General features: G+C 40.9%; 1 protein-coding gene across 2 annotated transcripts; it reads left to right on the top strand.

Moving 5' to 3' along the window:
* Nucleotides 1-4,973: 4,973 nt before the first annotated feature.
* dnaja2a (DnaJ heat shock protein family (Hsp40) member A2a) lies at nt 4,974-14,535 on the top strand. Of its 2 annotated transcripts, none has more exons than XM_007889413.2 (9): nt 4,974-5,084; nt 7,179-7,238; nt 9,981-10,204; nt 10,298-10,378; nt 11,330-11,463; nt 11,800-11,996; nt 12,120-12,264; nt 12,607-12,734; nt 13,520-14,535. In XM_007889413.2, exons 1-9 carry the CDS (start codon nt 5,007-5,009, stop codon nt 13,709-13,711), a joined length of 1,239 nt encoding a protein of 412 aa, XP_007887604.1. In that variant the 5' UTR covers nt 4,974-5,006; the 3' UTR covers nt 13,712-14,535. The 2 variants fall into 2 exon arrangements, with proteins under 2 accessions (XP_007887604.1, XP_042196191.1); XM_042340257.1 differs by lacking the exon at nt 4,974-5,084 and adding an exon at nt 6,336-6,392.
* Nucleotides 14,536-15,046: the final 511 nt, after the last annotated feature.

Raw genomic sequence — 15,046 nt, 5'->3', positions numbered from 1 at the left:
TTGATGTCTGTTTGAAACTGATAGTTCCTAAGTAAATTGAGCAGGGATGTAACCATTAAGGAACTCATCGTTTATCTCTTGATGTTGCTGGCATGTGGTCAAGCAGGCATTACCAGCCCTACAGTATCTCACCCAAGCAGCCGTTCTTCACATAAGTTGAAGCAATGTTTATTGTCAGACTATTTTATCCAAACCAAGCTTGATGTCCACACACATTTCCATTCCAATAGGTATCACTGGATTGTGATTCTCAGTTATTTTGTCCGCCTAGCCCAGGTGAGTGAAATTACTATAGCTCCCCTACATTAGACCAGCTAAGATGAACCAGCCCAGACCAGGGATGGAAGCCATGATCTACTGAATCCATTGGAATGTTTCACTCCAGGCATTGGTTCTACCAACTGTACCATCAAGGGAACCAGAAATCCCATCTTTCCTGATCTTAGTGCGATCCTCACACATCTGAGAATTGTGCAGCGATTTTGTGCATTTTTTTTAATTCATATTCTTAGACGAAATGTGAAAAGTTAGATTTTCATATGTGTTATTTATAAAATTGGGACCATAAGCAGCTCAACATATCTGAGTGATGTACTAGAGTTTACAGGCTTGATTCTTAACATTGCTGATTTTAGGAGTACAGAACGACTGGCCTGAGTGCTACTGGACTACAGAAAGGATATTCACATGGGTGTGTGTCACGCTTTCAGGTATCATCTTACTACTTTTATCAACAAATTCTGAAATCACACCCCCCCCCCCCTTGACAAATATAAACCACAAACATAAATTTTCTTAGCAATTAATTGTAAATGACTGACAGCATATTTTAGTACAAATCATACCCTTTGACGATAAATAATTTGCTCAAGAGATTCTGAAAAATCACTTAGAATAGTTTTATCTTCATGCATTGAGTTCTCAGAAAGTTGACGAAATGTAGGAAGATAATTGATACAGAATGGAAAGATTATCTGCTAAAGTATAGACCCAGGGGAGTTCCAACTATGGTAGGTTGTGATTTAGGGACAGGATTCTCCAACCTCATTACCTATCAGCCATCAGACAGATTGCTAATTAATGATGCTAACTGAGAGGTTGGAATAAACCGATTTATTACATGATTAACCAGGATCTTTCAGCAGATCCAGCAAAACAGCGTAGGCTAAGATTTCTCTGCCCAAACAAATGCATCTGCCAATGTAAAACAGAATAGATTTATGTTATATGTGGTTATACTGTGACTAAGTGCTATAATCTGTATCTATCTGAGCAGTGGTGCACCATACATCAAGTTGTTTTTTACAGATTCTACAAAACCATAAAAATTGTAATCCCCTAATTCCGTGGAGTCCTGTAGCTCAGTGGTTAGAGCACTCGCTTTGCAAGTGAGAGACCTGAGTTCAATTCCAGGCAGGACGAAACCTTGGGCAAGTTTCCTTACTCCACACGCCTAATAATCCCTCCAAAACTAAAAACAATAATTAAATTGGTCATTTTCAATCTACGACTGTTTGTGGGACATTGCTGTGCGCAATTGGCTGCCGCGTTCGCCCACAAATATACAGTCAATTCACTTTACAGTGTGTTCTGTGAAGCGCTTTGGGACGTCCTCCCGACGTGAAAAGCGCTATATCAAATGCAAGGATTATTATTATTATTATTATTATTAATAGGGCTCTTGTGCACAATTGTTCTAGTGTCCTGGTATCTCACATCATGCCAGGGAGAAAGTTCCCTTGAATTTAACTTCAAATAGGGCAATCATTTCCTCCTCTTTTGGCTGCACATTTTTTTCATTTTCATTATCTATTTCTGTTTCTATTTCCCCCATCTTCAGAGCATAATTTAAAGGAGGAAACATGGAGCGCTGTCTATAATTAAAATCAGTTGCCTCAAAGTAAAATGCATTTATTTCATTAAATGCCTTCTGAAAGTGCTACAAAACCTTGTTCTGCAGTTATGTAGTCAGTCAGCTTGACAGAAATGTTGCATGTGTAGGCATACTGCATACCTACATGTGCATCAAAAACTCTACATACATATTAAATAAAAATAATGTCAATCAGTTTCGATTGACAACTTGTATTTATCTAGCTCCCTTCTTGCTGGGTAGCGGCCCGGAGCGCTTACATACTTATGGGTATAAAACATTTTTTAGGAAGATTATTGTATGGTTTGCAGAACAACCACAGCAAAATTACATGTGTATAGCGTCTTTCATGTCGGGAGGACATCCCAAAGCGCTGGACAGTCAGTGTTTCGGACCTGAGCTGGGAGTAGGGATTGGGGAGGGTGAAGGGCAGGTCCACTGTATCTGTTGGATTGTTAGTTTAAAGGGTTATCTTTTGCCCTGTGGGAAGAATCCTGTCCCCAGTGGCACTGACTCCAAGTCCCAATATTGACCCAAACATGTTAATCATCATAATCAGTGCACTAGAGTATTGCACTCCTGCCAAGCTCAGGTGATGGATCTCCAATTCAATGACAGAGCGTTAACTCCCTTCTCCAGGTGAAATCATCTCACAACCAGAGAGCCCCACTCATCTGATCCCCAAGGAGGATAGCCACAAGCTGGTTACCTGACAACTGACTAGTGTGGGTTTGGGCACTCACTAGATAAATACCTGGAGGTGTAAAGCTTCAGCAGTAACCGTTGAGGACTCTGCATGCATAGAATATCAGAATGGCCTGTGAGCTTGAATGAATGCTGCAGACAGTGGACCTATTGATGAGGTAGAGTTGTACGCTATGGATGCACAGAGCTTAAAACTGATTGTATCTGACTTATGCCCAAATGAAAATAACAAGTCTATTTTCTGGTTGGTCACAGTGTGGTGCAGTGGCAGTATGCAGATATTGAAACAAGGCAATAGCACTCTGGTGCCACCTACTGGGTGTGGATTACTTAGTCACAAGCAGGAATGACCTCAGGAAATGCCCTCAATCATGGATTCTTCCTGGTCTATTATGAAGGAACTGCATCACACACGCATTGCTACATTACTGATATTCCCTTTAAAGCATCTACAGATTGCTTTGTTCAATAAATTGAGTTGAGTAGTTACTTTCTAGGACATAGGATGCAGAGTAGATAGAGTAAATTTGCAAGGCTATGGGGAAAGAGCAGGGCAGTGGGACTGGTTGGGTAGCTCTTCCAAAGAGCTGGCACCGTGGGCCGGATGGCCTCCTTCTGTGCTGTAATATTCCATGATTCTATGAAAATTAACCAAATTAACCTGCTTCACCACACATACAGTATTGCTGTGGTAAGCCCTGTACATATATTATCAACCTCTTGACCCAACTTCAAACATTATTATTTAACATGTTTACCAATGTTAAATGCATACCCTGGAACTCTGTTCAAACATACTGACAGGAAAGAGAATGCCACTTGAATTGTATCTGATGCTAGGAATTAACAAATTTAATTGAAAAATACAGTTAAATTGACTGAATTTTTTATGATTTTCTCCTTCAATTTTCACAAAATAAGTTTCTGCTGGTGCAAAAAATGATTTGTCTCACATAGATGAATTCGCAGCTTCACGAAATTAAACCGATTCTCAATTCTCTCCACTTGCTTCTCCCAAGTTCTGTTACTGTTTCAATTAATTTTTCGCGATTGTTGTTTTGTTCTCTTCCAATATCTCCTGTGCTCTATTGAAGTTCACTGACTCATGTCAGTTAGAATCTGGTTCCATAGTCACCAGGCCATTCTTAAATGAATAATATAAGTAATCTCCAATTGTGCCCAGACAATGAATGAATTGACAGCAAAGTATTCAACCATAACTCTAGGGACCATGTCAGGCCTTTTCATCATCTAGATTGACACGCCAGCAAGGTGCTAGGTCGGTGTAAAATTGATGTAGATACAGTCCTTCCGAAGAGACACTAAACCTAGTTCCTATCTGCCTGATCGGAGGGCTGTTAAAGATTCTGTGACACATTTCAAAAAGAGGAGGGAGTGTCTCCTGATATCTTGGCCAACAAGTTCCTAGAATAAAATTGGTGATTCACTAAATTGCTGTTTGTGGGACAATGCTGTGCCAAATGGCCTGCATGCAAATACCGTCACCACACCTACAGTATTTCCTATTGAGCAATTTTAGATGTCCTCCTGATGTAAAATGCAAGGATTACAAGATTATCATCATTGGTGCCCCAACCACGTTCCAAACTCAAAATTAGAACAGCTGATTCAGCACAGACAAAGTGATTCATCTGTCTTGGAACCTTACTGGTCTATATGTCTCAGTACCATCCCTTGAAGTATTCTTCTAATGAGCCTTACAGGAGCTGGTGGAGCAGGTTTAGATGCTGATAGCCCTACTGATGGGTTGCAAGCATCTTCTGCTTTCAGTTCTGATTTCCAGCAATTTATTATTATTGCACTGCACCGTGTGGTCTTGCTCCTACTTCAGTTTAGCATCAGGAAACGCAAATTAAACTGTGGATCAAGCCGGGGGCAAAAACATACGCGCAGTATCTCACGTGGCCTTGCAGCAAGCTAAATTCAAATGCTGGGCGGGGAATTGCGTCATCAGAAGTAGCGTCAGGCCGAACGCAATCGTTTATTTCTGCTGCGCACCCATACGGAACCACGGAAACCGGTCAGCACGGAAGGAGGCCATTTAGAAGAGCCTGTGCCGGCTCTTCGAAAATCAGTCCCGCTTCCCCCGACCGTGGAGTCGAACAACACTATGGGTTTCAAAAAAAAAAAGCATCTCGAAGGACGCGACGAGGGTTCCCTGACCCCAAGTCTCCGATGCAAGGATGGTTCACTGTGAGTTGTGTCCCTCTGGGCTGAGACAGCTGTCAATCAATCATCTGGGGACCGTGACGTCACGGCAGGTCAGGTGGCACGACGCGCGCGGGCGGGGGCGGGGCTAGCGCATCGACGTCACTTCCGGAGCCCGCCCACCCGCCCGCCCGCCGTCCCCGCTCGAGACCCCCCCCCTCCCGTTTTTTTTTCCCCCCCTTTGCCTCACTTGGTCACGATGGCGTCCGTGCCCGACACAAAGCTGTACGATATCCTCGGGGTGGCGCCGGGAGCCACCGAGAACGAGCTGAAGAAGGTCAGTGGATGCCCCGGGAGAGGAGGGGAGGGGGAGAGGGGAGAGGGGAAGGGGTGGCGGTGGTGTGAAGCCAAGTGAGAGCGGCCTCGGCGTCTCTTACTTCTCTCCTTCCTTCGTGGCTTCCATTTGTCTCCCCTTTTTTTTTGAATAAAACCCCTTCCTCCTCCTCCTCCTCCTCTTCCTCCCGCGAGTCGAGGCCTAACCGGCTTTAGGCCGCTGCCGCAGCCCGGCCTTTACCTGGTGACGCGACCCGGTGATGTCGGGCTTCCGAGCGGTCAGCTCGGCTCACCCTCTTCCCCTGCGGTTTAGGGAAGGAGGAGTGGGAGGGAGGGAGGGGGGGGGAGTGGTGGTTATTATATGCCGTGTGTGTCTGTGTTTTTTTTGTGGGGGTTATAAAATATTTTTTTAAAAATATTTTTTGTGTTAAGTGCGTTTTGACGAGGCCGGTGGTGGTGGTGGTGGCGGTCCGCGGGAGGCAGTTGGATGAGAGGGGAGTGGGGTTGGTGGGGGGGGGGGAGAGAGAGAGAGAAGGGGAAGAGATTAAACGGTAAAGGTCGCCGGCTCGTGCAGTGAGTGAGCGAGCGCTCAGCGCATGGCCTCCCTCCCCCCCCCCCAACCCCCCCACTCTGCTGCCGGTGTCTCTCTCCCATCCGTCAGGGCCGCTCAACGTCGGCTCCCTTCCTGTCGCCCCTCTTCCATGTCTCTCCCAGACCCCCCGCAACCTTCCCCCCCCTCCCCAGCGAGATGTTGAAGGCCGCCCGGAACACCCCCTCCCTCCCTCCCTCCCTCTTGTTAATCTGACACCGCGGCACCATTTTGTCCCCAGCCGCCGGGACCCGATCCTGGTGCTTCTCGTAGGTTTATCGAGAAACTTCCGGGGGAAGGTTGGTTTTAATGTTGCCGTGTGTGTGTGGGTGTGTGTGTGGGGGGTGGGTGGGGGTGTGGGTGTGGGTGGGGGGGAGCGCAGATTCAGAGCATTTCGGAAATGCTACATCTGTATATTGGGACCAAGCGCTGTAGAATCAGCGCTCTGCTGCGTGTGTGTGTGTGTGTGTGTTTTTTTTTTGCCGGTTACACAACGCAGATCCAAACCGAGATGAGTTCGGATTAAACTCTGTGCCCCGAGAAATCCGCCGATGCGCAGAAAGGTGCAAACGGAAGCAATGTGCTCCACTTGTGTCACGCAGCCGTTCGTGTAACGAACGAAGGAAGGAAGGAAGGAAGGGTTCACCACCTTTCTAGGACGATACGCGTGGTTTTGTCTCGATGGGAGGACAGACTGAATTGTCACTTGATTCTCAGTTGAAGGCAGGTCTGGCTTTATGGCAGCCATGATGTGCCATGATTCAACAAATCACATCTGCCATTGGACTGTAGTTAGCCAATCATGTAGTGAATAAGGGACGCTGGCGATGTATCCCTGTTCAGGGATGTTGCATGTTCTTACCATCGTGTCGATGGTGGGCACAGAATATTTTTTTTCATCCAGGCCAGGGCACAGTGCACACGGATCGATTTGTTCCAGGTTGTTGAGGGTGCGGGTGTTCAGATGATACGAAGGTGCAGCTGTACATGTGCACGTAGCATCCAAGTACAGTCTGGTGCCCGATGAGGGTGATTTTCAAAAAAGTTTTAAATTTCTGTAGGGATTGAGGGCACCATTTTATGTGTATATATGTGTATTTATATATATATACATATATATACATACGTATGTGTATGTCCCAAAGGCTGTTTAGCAGAATGCTAGGCAAATGGCTATCCATCCTGTGAGAATTTAAAATTGTGGTTATCAGTCCCTTTTCTGACAGGAAGAAAATAAGGAGGGGGGGTGGGGGGAGAGAGAACTGGTTCCCATGGACAAGGAACTGGAAGTATTCAGCTGCTTAGTTGCGTTGAACGTGTTATCTACTTTAGTGTGATCTTTAGCTCTTTTTCTCTTCCCCCCCCCCTCACACACACAGTTGTTTTAACAAATATTTATTTGTTCTGTTCCATTGTGGTGAAAATAATTAAATGAATCAAAATTTCTGAGGTTCTAATAGAATTCTTTACTGTCTGGCATTGTAACCTCTTGTTTTTTTTAAACTTCAGGCATATCGCAAGTTAGCTAAAGAATATCATCCAGATAAAAACCCGAATGCTGGAGACAAGGTAATTTTCAACTTTTGTTTTCTAATATTTTACATCCAGTTTTAATACACTCATTATTGGTCAGTAGAATAATCGATTGATTCCTGATGGTCGTTCTACAATTGTTCCACTTTCAGGACCTAACCGGACTGAAAGTTGTTGAATTGGATCTAACTAAGATTACTATACGCTCTTTCTTTAAATTACCATAGTCCTGTTCCACTTAATGTTTTTAAGATTTCGGTAAAATTGCTATTCTCTATTCCTAATGCTATTCCTGCTCTTCCCCCACCCACCTTCGTGAGGCCAGCTCCTTTTAAAACAAGTGATCTTTGTTTGAACTGCTTTCTATTGTTTCAACTTATTTTAGGAGAGTAGAAAGTTGTTTAAGTGAGACTTTTGAGCCACCTTCATTCTTAAAATACTTGAAGTAGTATTCTCATTTTCCCCTGCTTGAGAGTATATGCATATTGTCCCAGTCATTGGGGAAGATGTTTTCATGATTTCAAAACTGAGATCTTACCCTACGTATAAATGCAGGTTGTTGTTGATTTTGAAATTTTCACATTTTTGAAATGCTTCTTAAGTAACTTGAATCTATATGGGTTTGCTGGATTTAGTTAGCAGGCAGGGTAAAAAAAATGCAGAAAAATGTTTACCAGTTTATTTCTCCATACAAAGAGTTACAAAGTTACAAAGAATGTACAGCACGGAAACAGGCAACTTGGCCCAACCGGTCGTTCCGTGGCGGTGATTATATTCCATGCGGGTCTTCGCCCATTCCTTGCTCCCTTCCATACCTTTCTATTTCCTTTTTCCCCCATGTGAAAGTCTAGCATTAGTTACTCTTGAATGCTTCTACACTATCTGTTTCTAAATCTAAACCTGGTTTTGAGTACATGTAGGATATTCTAGTACGTCAGCATCCCTTGGCTGCCTTGATACGATCTTGCCTGTAGTCTTCAACGCACTGCCTTCTCTGAACAGGCTGATATTACAATGGGTATCAGATCAAGGAGAAAAGCTTCTTTAACAACTGGGAAGATATTGTGTTAAACCTTTGAAATGTAATGGGCGGAAGGATATTCTGCTCATTGTGGCTGTTACTGGTTCTTTGAAAGAGCATTTGTCTGCCATTTCCCTGTACTTTGCCATCAGGTCTTACATGGACTGTTTTACTGTTTTTGCCACATCTGTGTTTTGGGGGTCATGTCCACATCGGCTGGACGGTGGAAATGTGCACTGTCAGTTTAGCCAAGTGGTCTTCTGCCACTTTTGAACTAGACCTTTGATTTTTTTTTTGCTTTTGTCACCAGCAGCTGACTTACTTTGTGCACACTTTTTGTGCTGTTAAAGCTTATGTGATTCACTAAAGTATATATTTAAAAGCTACTGGTGACATAGCTTTAATTTTCCTGGGATCAACCAAAAATGGGAAGCTGATCTCTTGGATTTGAGATTTTGGACTAAATGTCAGAACTGTTTCTCAGCAGCAGTTCCTCATTGCAGCTGTTTTGTTTTCCTTCATAGTGTTTACGAAACTGTAAAACCCATTTCAACCTGTAATGGATTAGTTGGGAGGTTTGCTGTTGCTGAAGCTCTATCTGATGCTCCGGCCTTTGTGGTACTAGTTAACTCATCCTAAATTAATGGATTTCACCCAGAGTTTCAGGGTTCTGAGGATGAAGGTGCAATTTTTTATTTACCACATCTGTTCCAATTTTTACTCTTGATTCTGAGTATCGATTGACACTAGGATACAGTTACTTGTATGTTTGAGACACCATAAGACCTAGCCCAAGTAACTTTTCACTTTGGCAGCTTAAGGCATCACAACTGAGCTTGAGTGATACTGTGCTCACTTGATTTTTCCTGCTGAAAAGTGAAAACGTGTAGAAAATAAGAATTGTAGCAGATGTTTTACACACCTCCTTTTCACCTCCAAAGAGTGCTTACTGAAATCAAAAGCATTGATGAAGTTCCTGCTGTCTGCAGAGTTCTCGGCTTTACAGTGGCATTACCAAATGATCTGCAGCCTGGTTCTCGTCTTAGCATTCACACCTCTGAATCAGAAGTTTATGCCTTCAAGCCCAATGACTGACTTTGAGATCACAATCCATGCTGATACTCCAAATCATTGCTGGGACTACACTGCATTGTTGGAGGTATCAGGCATCAGATGAGACGCTAAAATGGTATCCCATCTGCCTGTTCAGGTAGACGTTAAAGATTCTAGTACGCTTTATAAGTTCAATAGCATAATTTTATTCATTTATATTTGTGTGTGTGTATATATATAGTTATGCTATTGAACTTGTTACCGTCCCTTGTTCACGTATTTGCACACACATCCTTTTGGGAGGACTCCTGACACACAGACAGACATTTTGTCTTTATTAGTAATATATAAGATGTCTCTAGAAGAATGTATGACCTCTGTCGCTACTTTGTTGTAAAATACCATGCATATCTTTTTTGGGGCTTAATTAAAGCATTTTTAGTATAGCTCATCAACTTTAGGAGATCCCCCCCCAAAACCAAAATGTGCCCATGACGCTCCCCCATGCAAGACTTTTCCGATGAGGTATAAATCATGTCTCTATGTCAAATCGGATATTGCGTTCTTAGTAGACAGACATTTTAGTATAGATAACTGCTTTTCTTTGAAAATACAAGGCAGTTTCTCCCAATCCTCCATATAAAATGGCTATTAGTAAGAGTGTTGATATTGGAGAATGCTTACGACTTTTTTTCCATTTGCAGTTTAAAGAAATAAGCTTTGCATATGAAGTGTTAACGAATCCAGAGAAACGGGAACTTTATGATCGTTATGGCGAACAAGGATTGCGAGAGGGTGGTGGCAGTGGAGCAGGAATGGATGACATCTTCTCTCACATTTTTGGTGGGGGACTTTTTGGGTTCATGGGTGGTCATAGTAGAAACCGCAACAGTAGGCGAAGAGGAGAAGACATGATGCATCCCCTAAAGTAAGTCTTTTTTCAACTGTAAATATGTAAATTTGCTCCTTTTGACTTTTGACCAATTTTTCTTAATGAGTTTTATTTTTCTACATTTAATAGAGTATCTTTAGAAGACCTCTATAATGGAAAGACAACCAAGCTACAGCTCAGCAAAAATGTTTTGTGCAGTTTGTGTAACGGGTAAGTTCATTTGGCTAACTGAAAGAATTAATTGCATCATTCCAACCATTTACATTTATTGTGTTTCTGCATGAAGTGTTTTTGTTGCAATATTGTAACCTACAGTGCTGTACTGATTAATGATGGAAACATTTTAGTAGCTTTAAAGATGAATTTTATCAGGATAATCTTAAATGGACATTTAACCTGGATGAGAAATCTATATACCTTAGTTTCTGAACTTTTTAAAAACTTTGATTCCGTGAATAGCCTGAATTTGCAATATTGGCATTGAGGACGAGGCACAACATCTTAATGATTTTTAAAGGAATGGGTATTTCCCATTCCCTTCTTTTGAAGTGAGTAACTTGTGTTGGGGTGTAATTCCAAGCACATTGGCAGCTCTCCAGTACTTTTCTTGCAAGTAGCCATTCTCAGTGAATGTCAACAGTCTGGTTGATTTTGTCCTTTGGGATCATTTCAGCAACAGGACATAGATAAAAATCAGAGAAGGGTGAATCATAGTGAGTTTTTTTATATAAAAATAACTAACAGACCATTCAATTGTAATATCTTTTCTAGTGGCATGAGGAGCTGAATACTTATAAAAATGAGTAGAAACGTGTAAAGTGACTAATTTATAAACTTAATTTTGTTTAAGGGCAATTAGTCATTTCTTTCATTATATTGGCTTCTCTCTAATCATTAATTATTGCATGCGTTCTATGCAAGATTGCTTATTTTAATTGCTGTGACTTTAGTTGCTGTAGATCTTGGGTAAATGTACCTACAAGCTTAATTCATATGTAACCTAGATGCGGACTAAGAAAATATTTTATGGATGGGGGTCGGTTGTAAATTTTGAAAGATTTTCTGCACAGTAATACTTAATGGAATACCTTCTGTCAAATACCAGATCCCCAAATATGTTTTTAAAATAATCTTAACACAGTATTGTTGTTTTATAAATAGTCAGGGTGGCAAGGCAGGAGCCGTTCAGAAGTGCAGCGCTTGCAGAGGACGAGGTGTAAGGATTATGATTAGACAATTGGCACCAGGAATGGTTCAGCAGATGCAGTCTGTCTGTTCTGATTGTAATGGCGAAGGTGAGTAAACCTTTAGCGTAATCACATTAACATGGCTAACTGATTACATTTTCCATTACATTTGTTTCCTGAAAAGAATTCTGTATGGAACTTGATAGGTATTAACTATGGGAGTGAATCCATGTGCTGTAGTCTAGAGACCACGTGAAAACAGAATAACATTTTGCACTTGAGTACAACCTCCTCAGCTTGGATTGAGGAAGCCTGGGAGAACAATTTCCCTTTGCAGGACTCCTTCAGTTTCCTGCGTTCTAAATTTGATCATTTGAATACCAATACAGTACTGAACATTGACCTCTGAATCATTGCTTGAAATTTATTTTTTGAATGTTTCAGGTGAAGTTATTAATGAGAAGGATCGTTGTAAAAAATGTGAGGGGAAGAAGGTGATAAAGGAAGTAAAGATCCTAGAAGTTCACATAGATAAAGGCATGAAGCATGGACAGCGCATTACCTTCAGTGGAGAAGCTGATCAGTCTCCTGGTGTAGAACCTGGTGATATAATCCTTATACTACAAGAGAAGGAAAATGAGGTACTTGAATTAGAGTGAAAAATGCTCCATTCTTAAACCCATGAGGAATGTAAATGTAATTTTTGAAGTGTGTAACAAAACATTGTATGTAAAAAAATATATAAATTAAGTTTGTGTTCTCAGGGGTTCCAAAGAGAGGGAAATGATTTGCACATGACTCACAAGATTGGCCTTGTCGAGGCACTCTGTGGCTTTCAATTCACATTCAAACATTTGGATGCACGGCAGATTGTTGTGAAGTATCCACCAGGAAAAGTTATTGAACCAGGTAAGGAGTGATTGAATAGTTATGATTTTTTTTATTGCAGATTTACTCGATCAGGACAAATTTATGTAATTGTATAAAACATCAGTTGTTTCCTAGCAGTTAAGTGGTATTTATGAAATAAATTTGAGTTCTGATGTTCTCACATCAATGATTGTCACCAAAAATGTTTTCTAACAAAATGATCTCTAAATAGAGCAAACTCCTGCAGAAACTTTCACCTATGCAATGGTTACAGGCCTCAAATCTTGTTTTCCTATAAAATCATACTAATTGTGTTTCTCTGTAGCTAGTGTTATATTCAATTAGAAATGGCTATGCTGATGATTGTATTCATTTCAATAGGGAGTGTGCGTGTCATTAAAGGCGAAGGAATGCCACAGTATCGTAATCCATTTGAAAAGGGTGACCTGTACATCAAGTTTGATGTTCAGTTCCCTTCGAACAATTGGATTAGCCCTGAAAAAATAGCTGTAAGTAAAAAGCTGCAATCTTTATTTTGTGACACATTCAATGCTTCATATCAGTCAGATAGTCGTAGAAATAAGACTTCTCTGGATGTGGAGATTTTGGCTTTTTTCCCCTCGCGGACTTCGTCGCACAAATAAGCAGTCTGATTTGCCTATATAACACTCACTTTTTCTAAATTCCATTTTTGTGAAGTCATTGAACATTAATCTGATGTGAAAGGTGATATAGTATTAAATATTCTGTTTTTAAACCATGTTTAAATATGGCCAAAAATGTTTTCAAAAAGTATAATTTCAGGCAGGAGTATTCTATTGATCTCTCTGGCCCATCCAATTTCCCAAAATATTTATTTTATGATCTATCATCACAGTGCCCAAGGTAGCAACCATTTTAGACAAACAACCATGATGTGAACAAATAATATAGCTATAGTTTTGTTCATTGGCACATTGGGAATAGATACACTTTACTTTTGAAAGTGTTGTGTGATACTTAGTCACCTATATGGGCAGATTGATTCAATATCTTATTTGAAAGGCAACACTTCTAACAAGGCAGTGCCCCTTCCCCCCAGTATTGCACTGTAGTGTCATCTTGTACTATAAAATCAATTCCCCAGATGAGCCAATGATAATCCTAATTATTTTCTAGGAGCAAATCTAGTTTCTTTTTCAACCCCTGTATAGTTCCATGTAAAACATATGACCTGTAAATATTTGCTACTTGTGATTTTTATTTAACCAGAAGTCCTTGCACAAAATCAATTCTTTCTTTATATTGTCTGAAGCAACTTGAAGACCTACTTCCAGCCAGGCCAGAGGTTCCTGAGGTAATTGGTGAAACTGAAGAAGTTGACTTGCAGGATTTTGACAGCACTCGTGGCACTCCAGGAGGGCAACGACGAGAAGCTTACAATGATAGCTCTGATGACGAAGGTGGCCACCAGAGTGGGCCTGGTGTACAATGTGCCCATCAGTAAACCTCGCTGAAACACTTGCAAACCATGTTCTGTTCAGTTTGGGTATCACCTGGTTTTGTTAGGAGGCAAACTGGACTTTTGTGACAAACCAATCCAGAGAAACTCTGATGGACATCTCTGCTGTATATGTAACTTAATTGGTTATAGTATTTACAGAGTGTATAATTTAAAGTAAACTAACCATGGCACAGATTGTGGTGCTCAGTTCTTTGACACCTATGCAGGGGAATAGCTAGTGAGAATTAATCTGGTATCACAGGTTTTATCTGTCCTTGTATCTCTGCTTTTTTAAAAAAAAAAGTTGCTGTAGATCATCTTTTTCCTCCCTGTCACCTTTTTAAAAAAAATCCTGACATTGTAAAGCCTTTATTTGTGTACAATTAATGTTTGGGCTGAAGTCACATGGACTGCTAATATAAGTAGAAATCTAGTAATGCTTGTATCTCCCAACAGCTGCATGTTGTTCCCATTGGAGCTGCATTCTAAATAGCTTTTTTTTAAAAAAGCAAGACTGGATAACATGGTTCTGATATTTCTTGAATCTTGAAGGTTCTAAGTAATAAAATTCAAATACATTGCAACTATTTGCACTCAACGTGCTTTGAGCGGACTCAAATTTGGTTCACCCAGGCTTGGACAGGTTTATTTTCCTGAATGCCTTAACCTCTGGCAAAAAAAAACCTGTGAACCATCCATATTGTAACAATCGTTAAGCAAATTTGTTTTAGTATTCAAACTGTAACTAGCCTTATTTCTGAAGTCCAAAATCCAGTGGTATGTTAATGTTTGCGTTCAGCAATTAAAGGTTTTTGAAAAATGGTCAATTGTATCTATCAGATGTACTGATTTTTGTTAAATGTAGCTGGATTGACCTAGTGAATACTGTAAAGGCTTATACTGTTTGCTGGGGCTATGAGTGAGATTATTGTGCACTAACCCATCAGTTGCAAGCAGAGATCCCTGTATCAACCCTCCACCCTGCAAACTGGATCCATCAGTTTTTCAAACCAACAATAGCAAAATGCATTTAAGGTAAGTCTTCTAAAACCTGGTTGCAGTTGAGCATTTATACAGGTGAAAATCAGCCTTGGAGGTAATTTGTTCTGTTGAAAGGTATTTAGTGAAGGATCATGTATAGTCTGAATGAGTAATATATGAAGCTCCAATTGTGGGGGGTAGGGAGGAGAAATTGCAGATGCAATTAATTTACACAATTCAATTTATCATCTTTGAATTTAATATTTCAAAGCTAACTTTGAATTAAACTCAGTTTAAATTACACACTTGTATCTAAAAAGTGTGCACCTGTTATAATGATATTGACTGATTAAATAA

Source organism: Callorhinchus milii, unplaced genomic scaffold (assembly GCF_018977255.1).
Source record: "Callorhinchus milii isolate IMCB2004 unplaced genomic scaffold, IMCB_Cmil_1.0 Scaffold14, whole genome shotgun sequence".
In the NCBI taxonomy this organism is placed as follows: domain Eukaryota; kingdom Metazoa; phylum Chordata; class Chondrichthyes; order Chimaeriformes; family Callorhinchidae; genus Callorhinchus; species Callorhinchus milii.
Note: the sequence above shows the minus strand (reverse complement) of the source record. Positions and strands in the feature narration are given on the sequence as shown.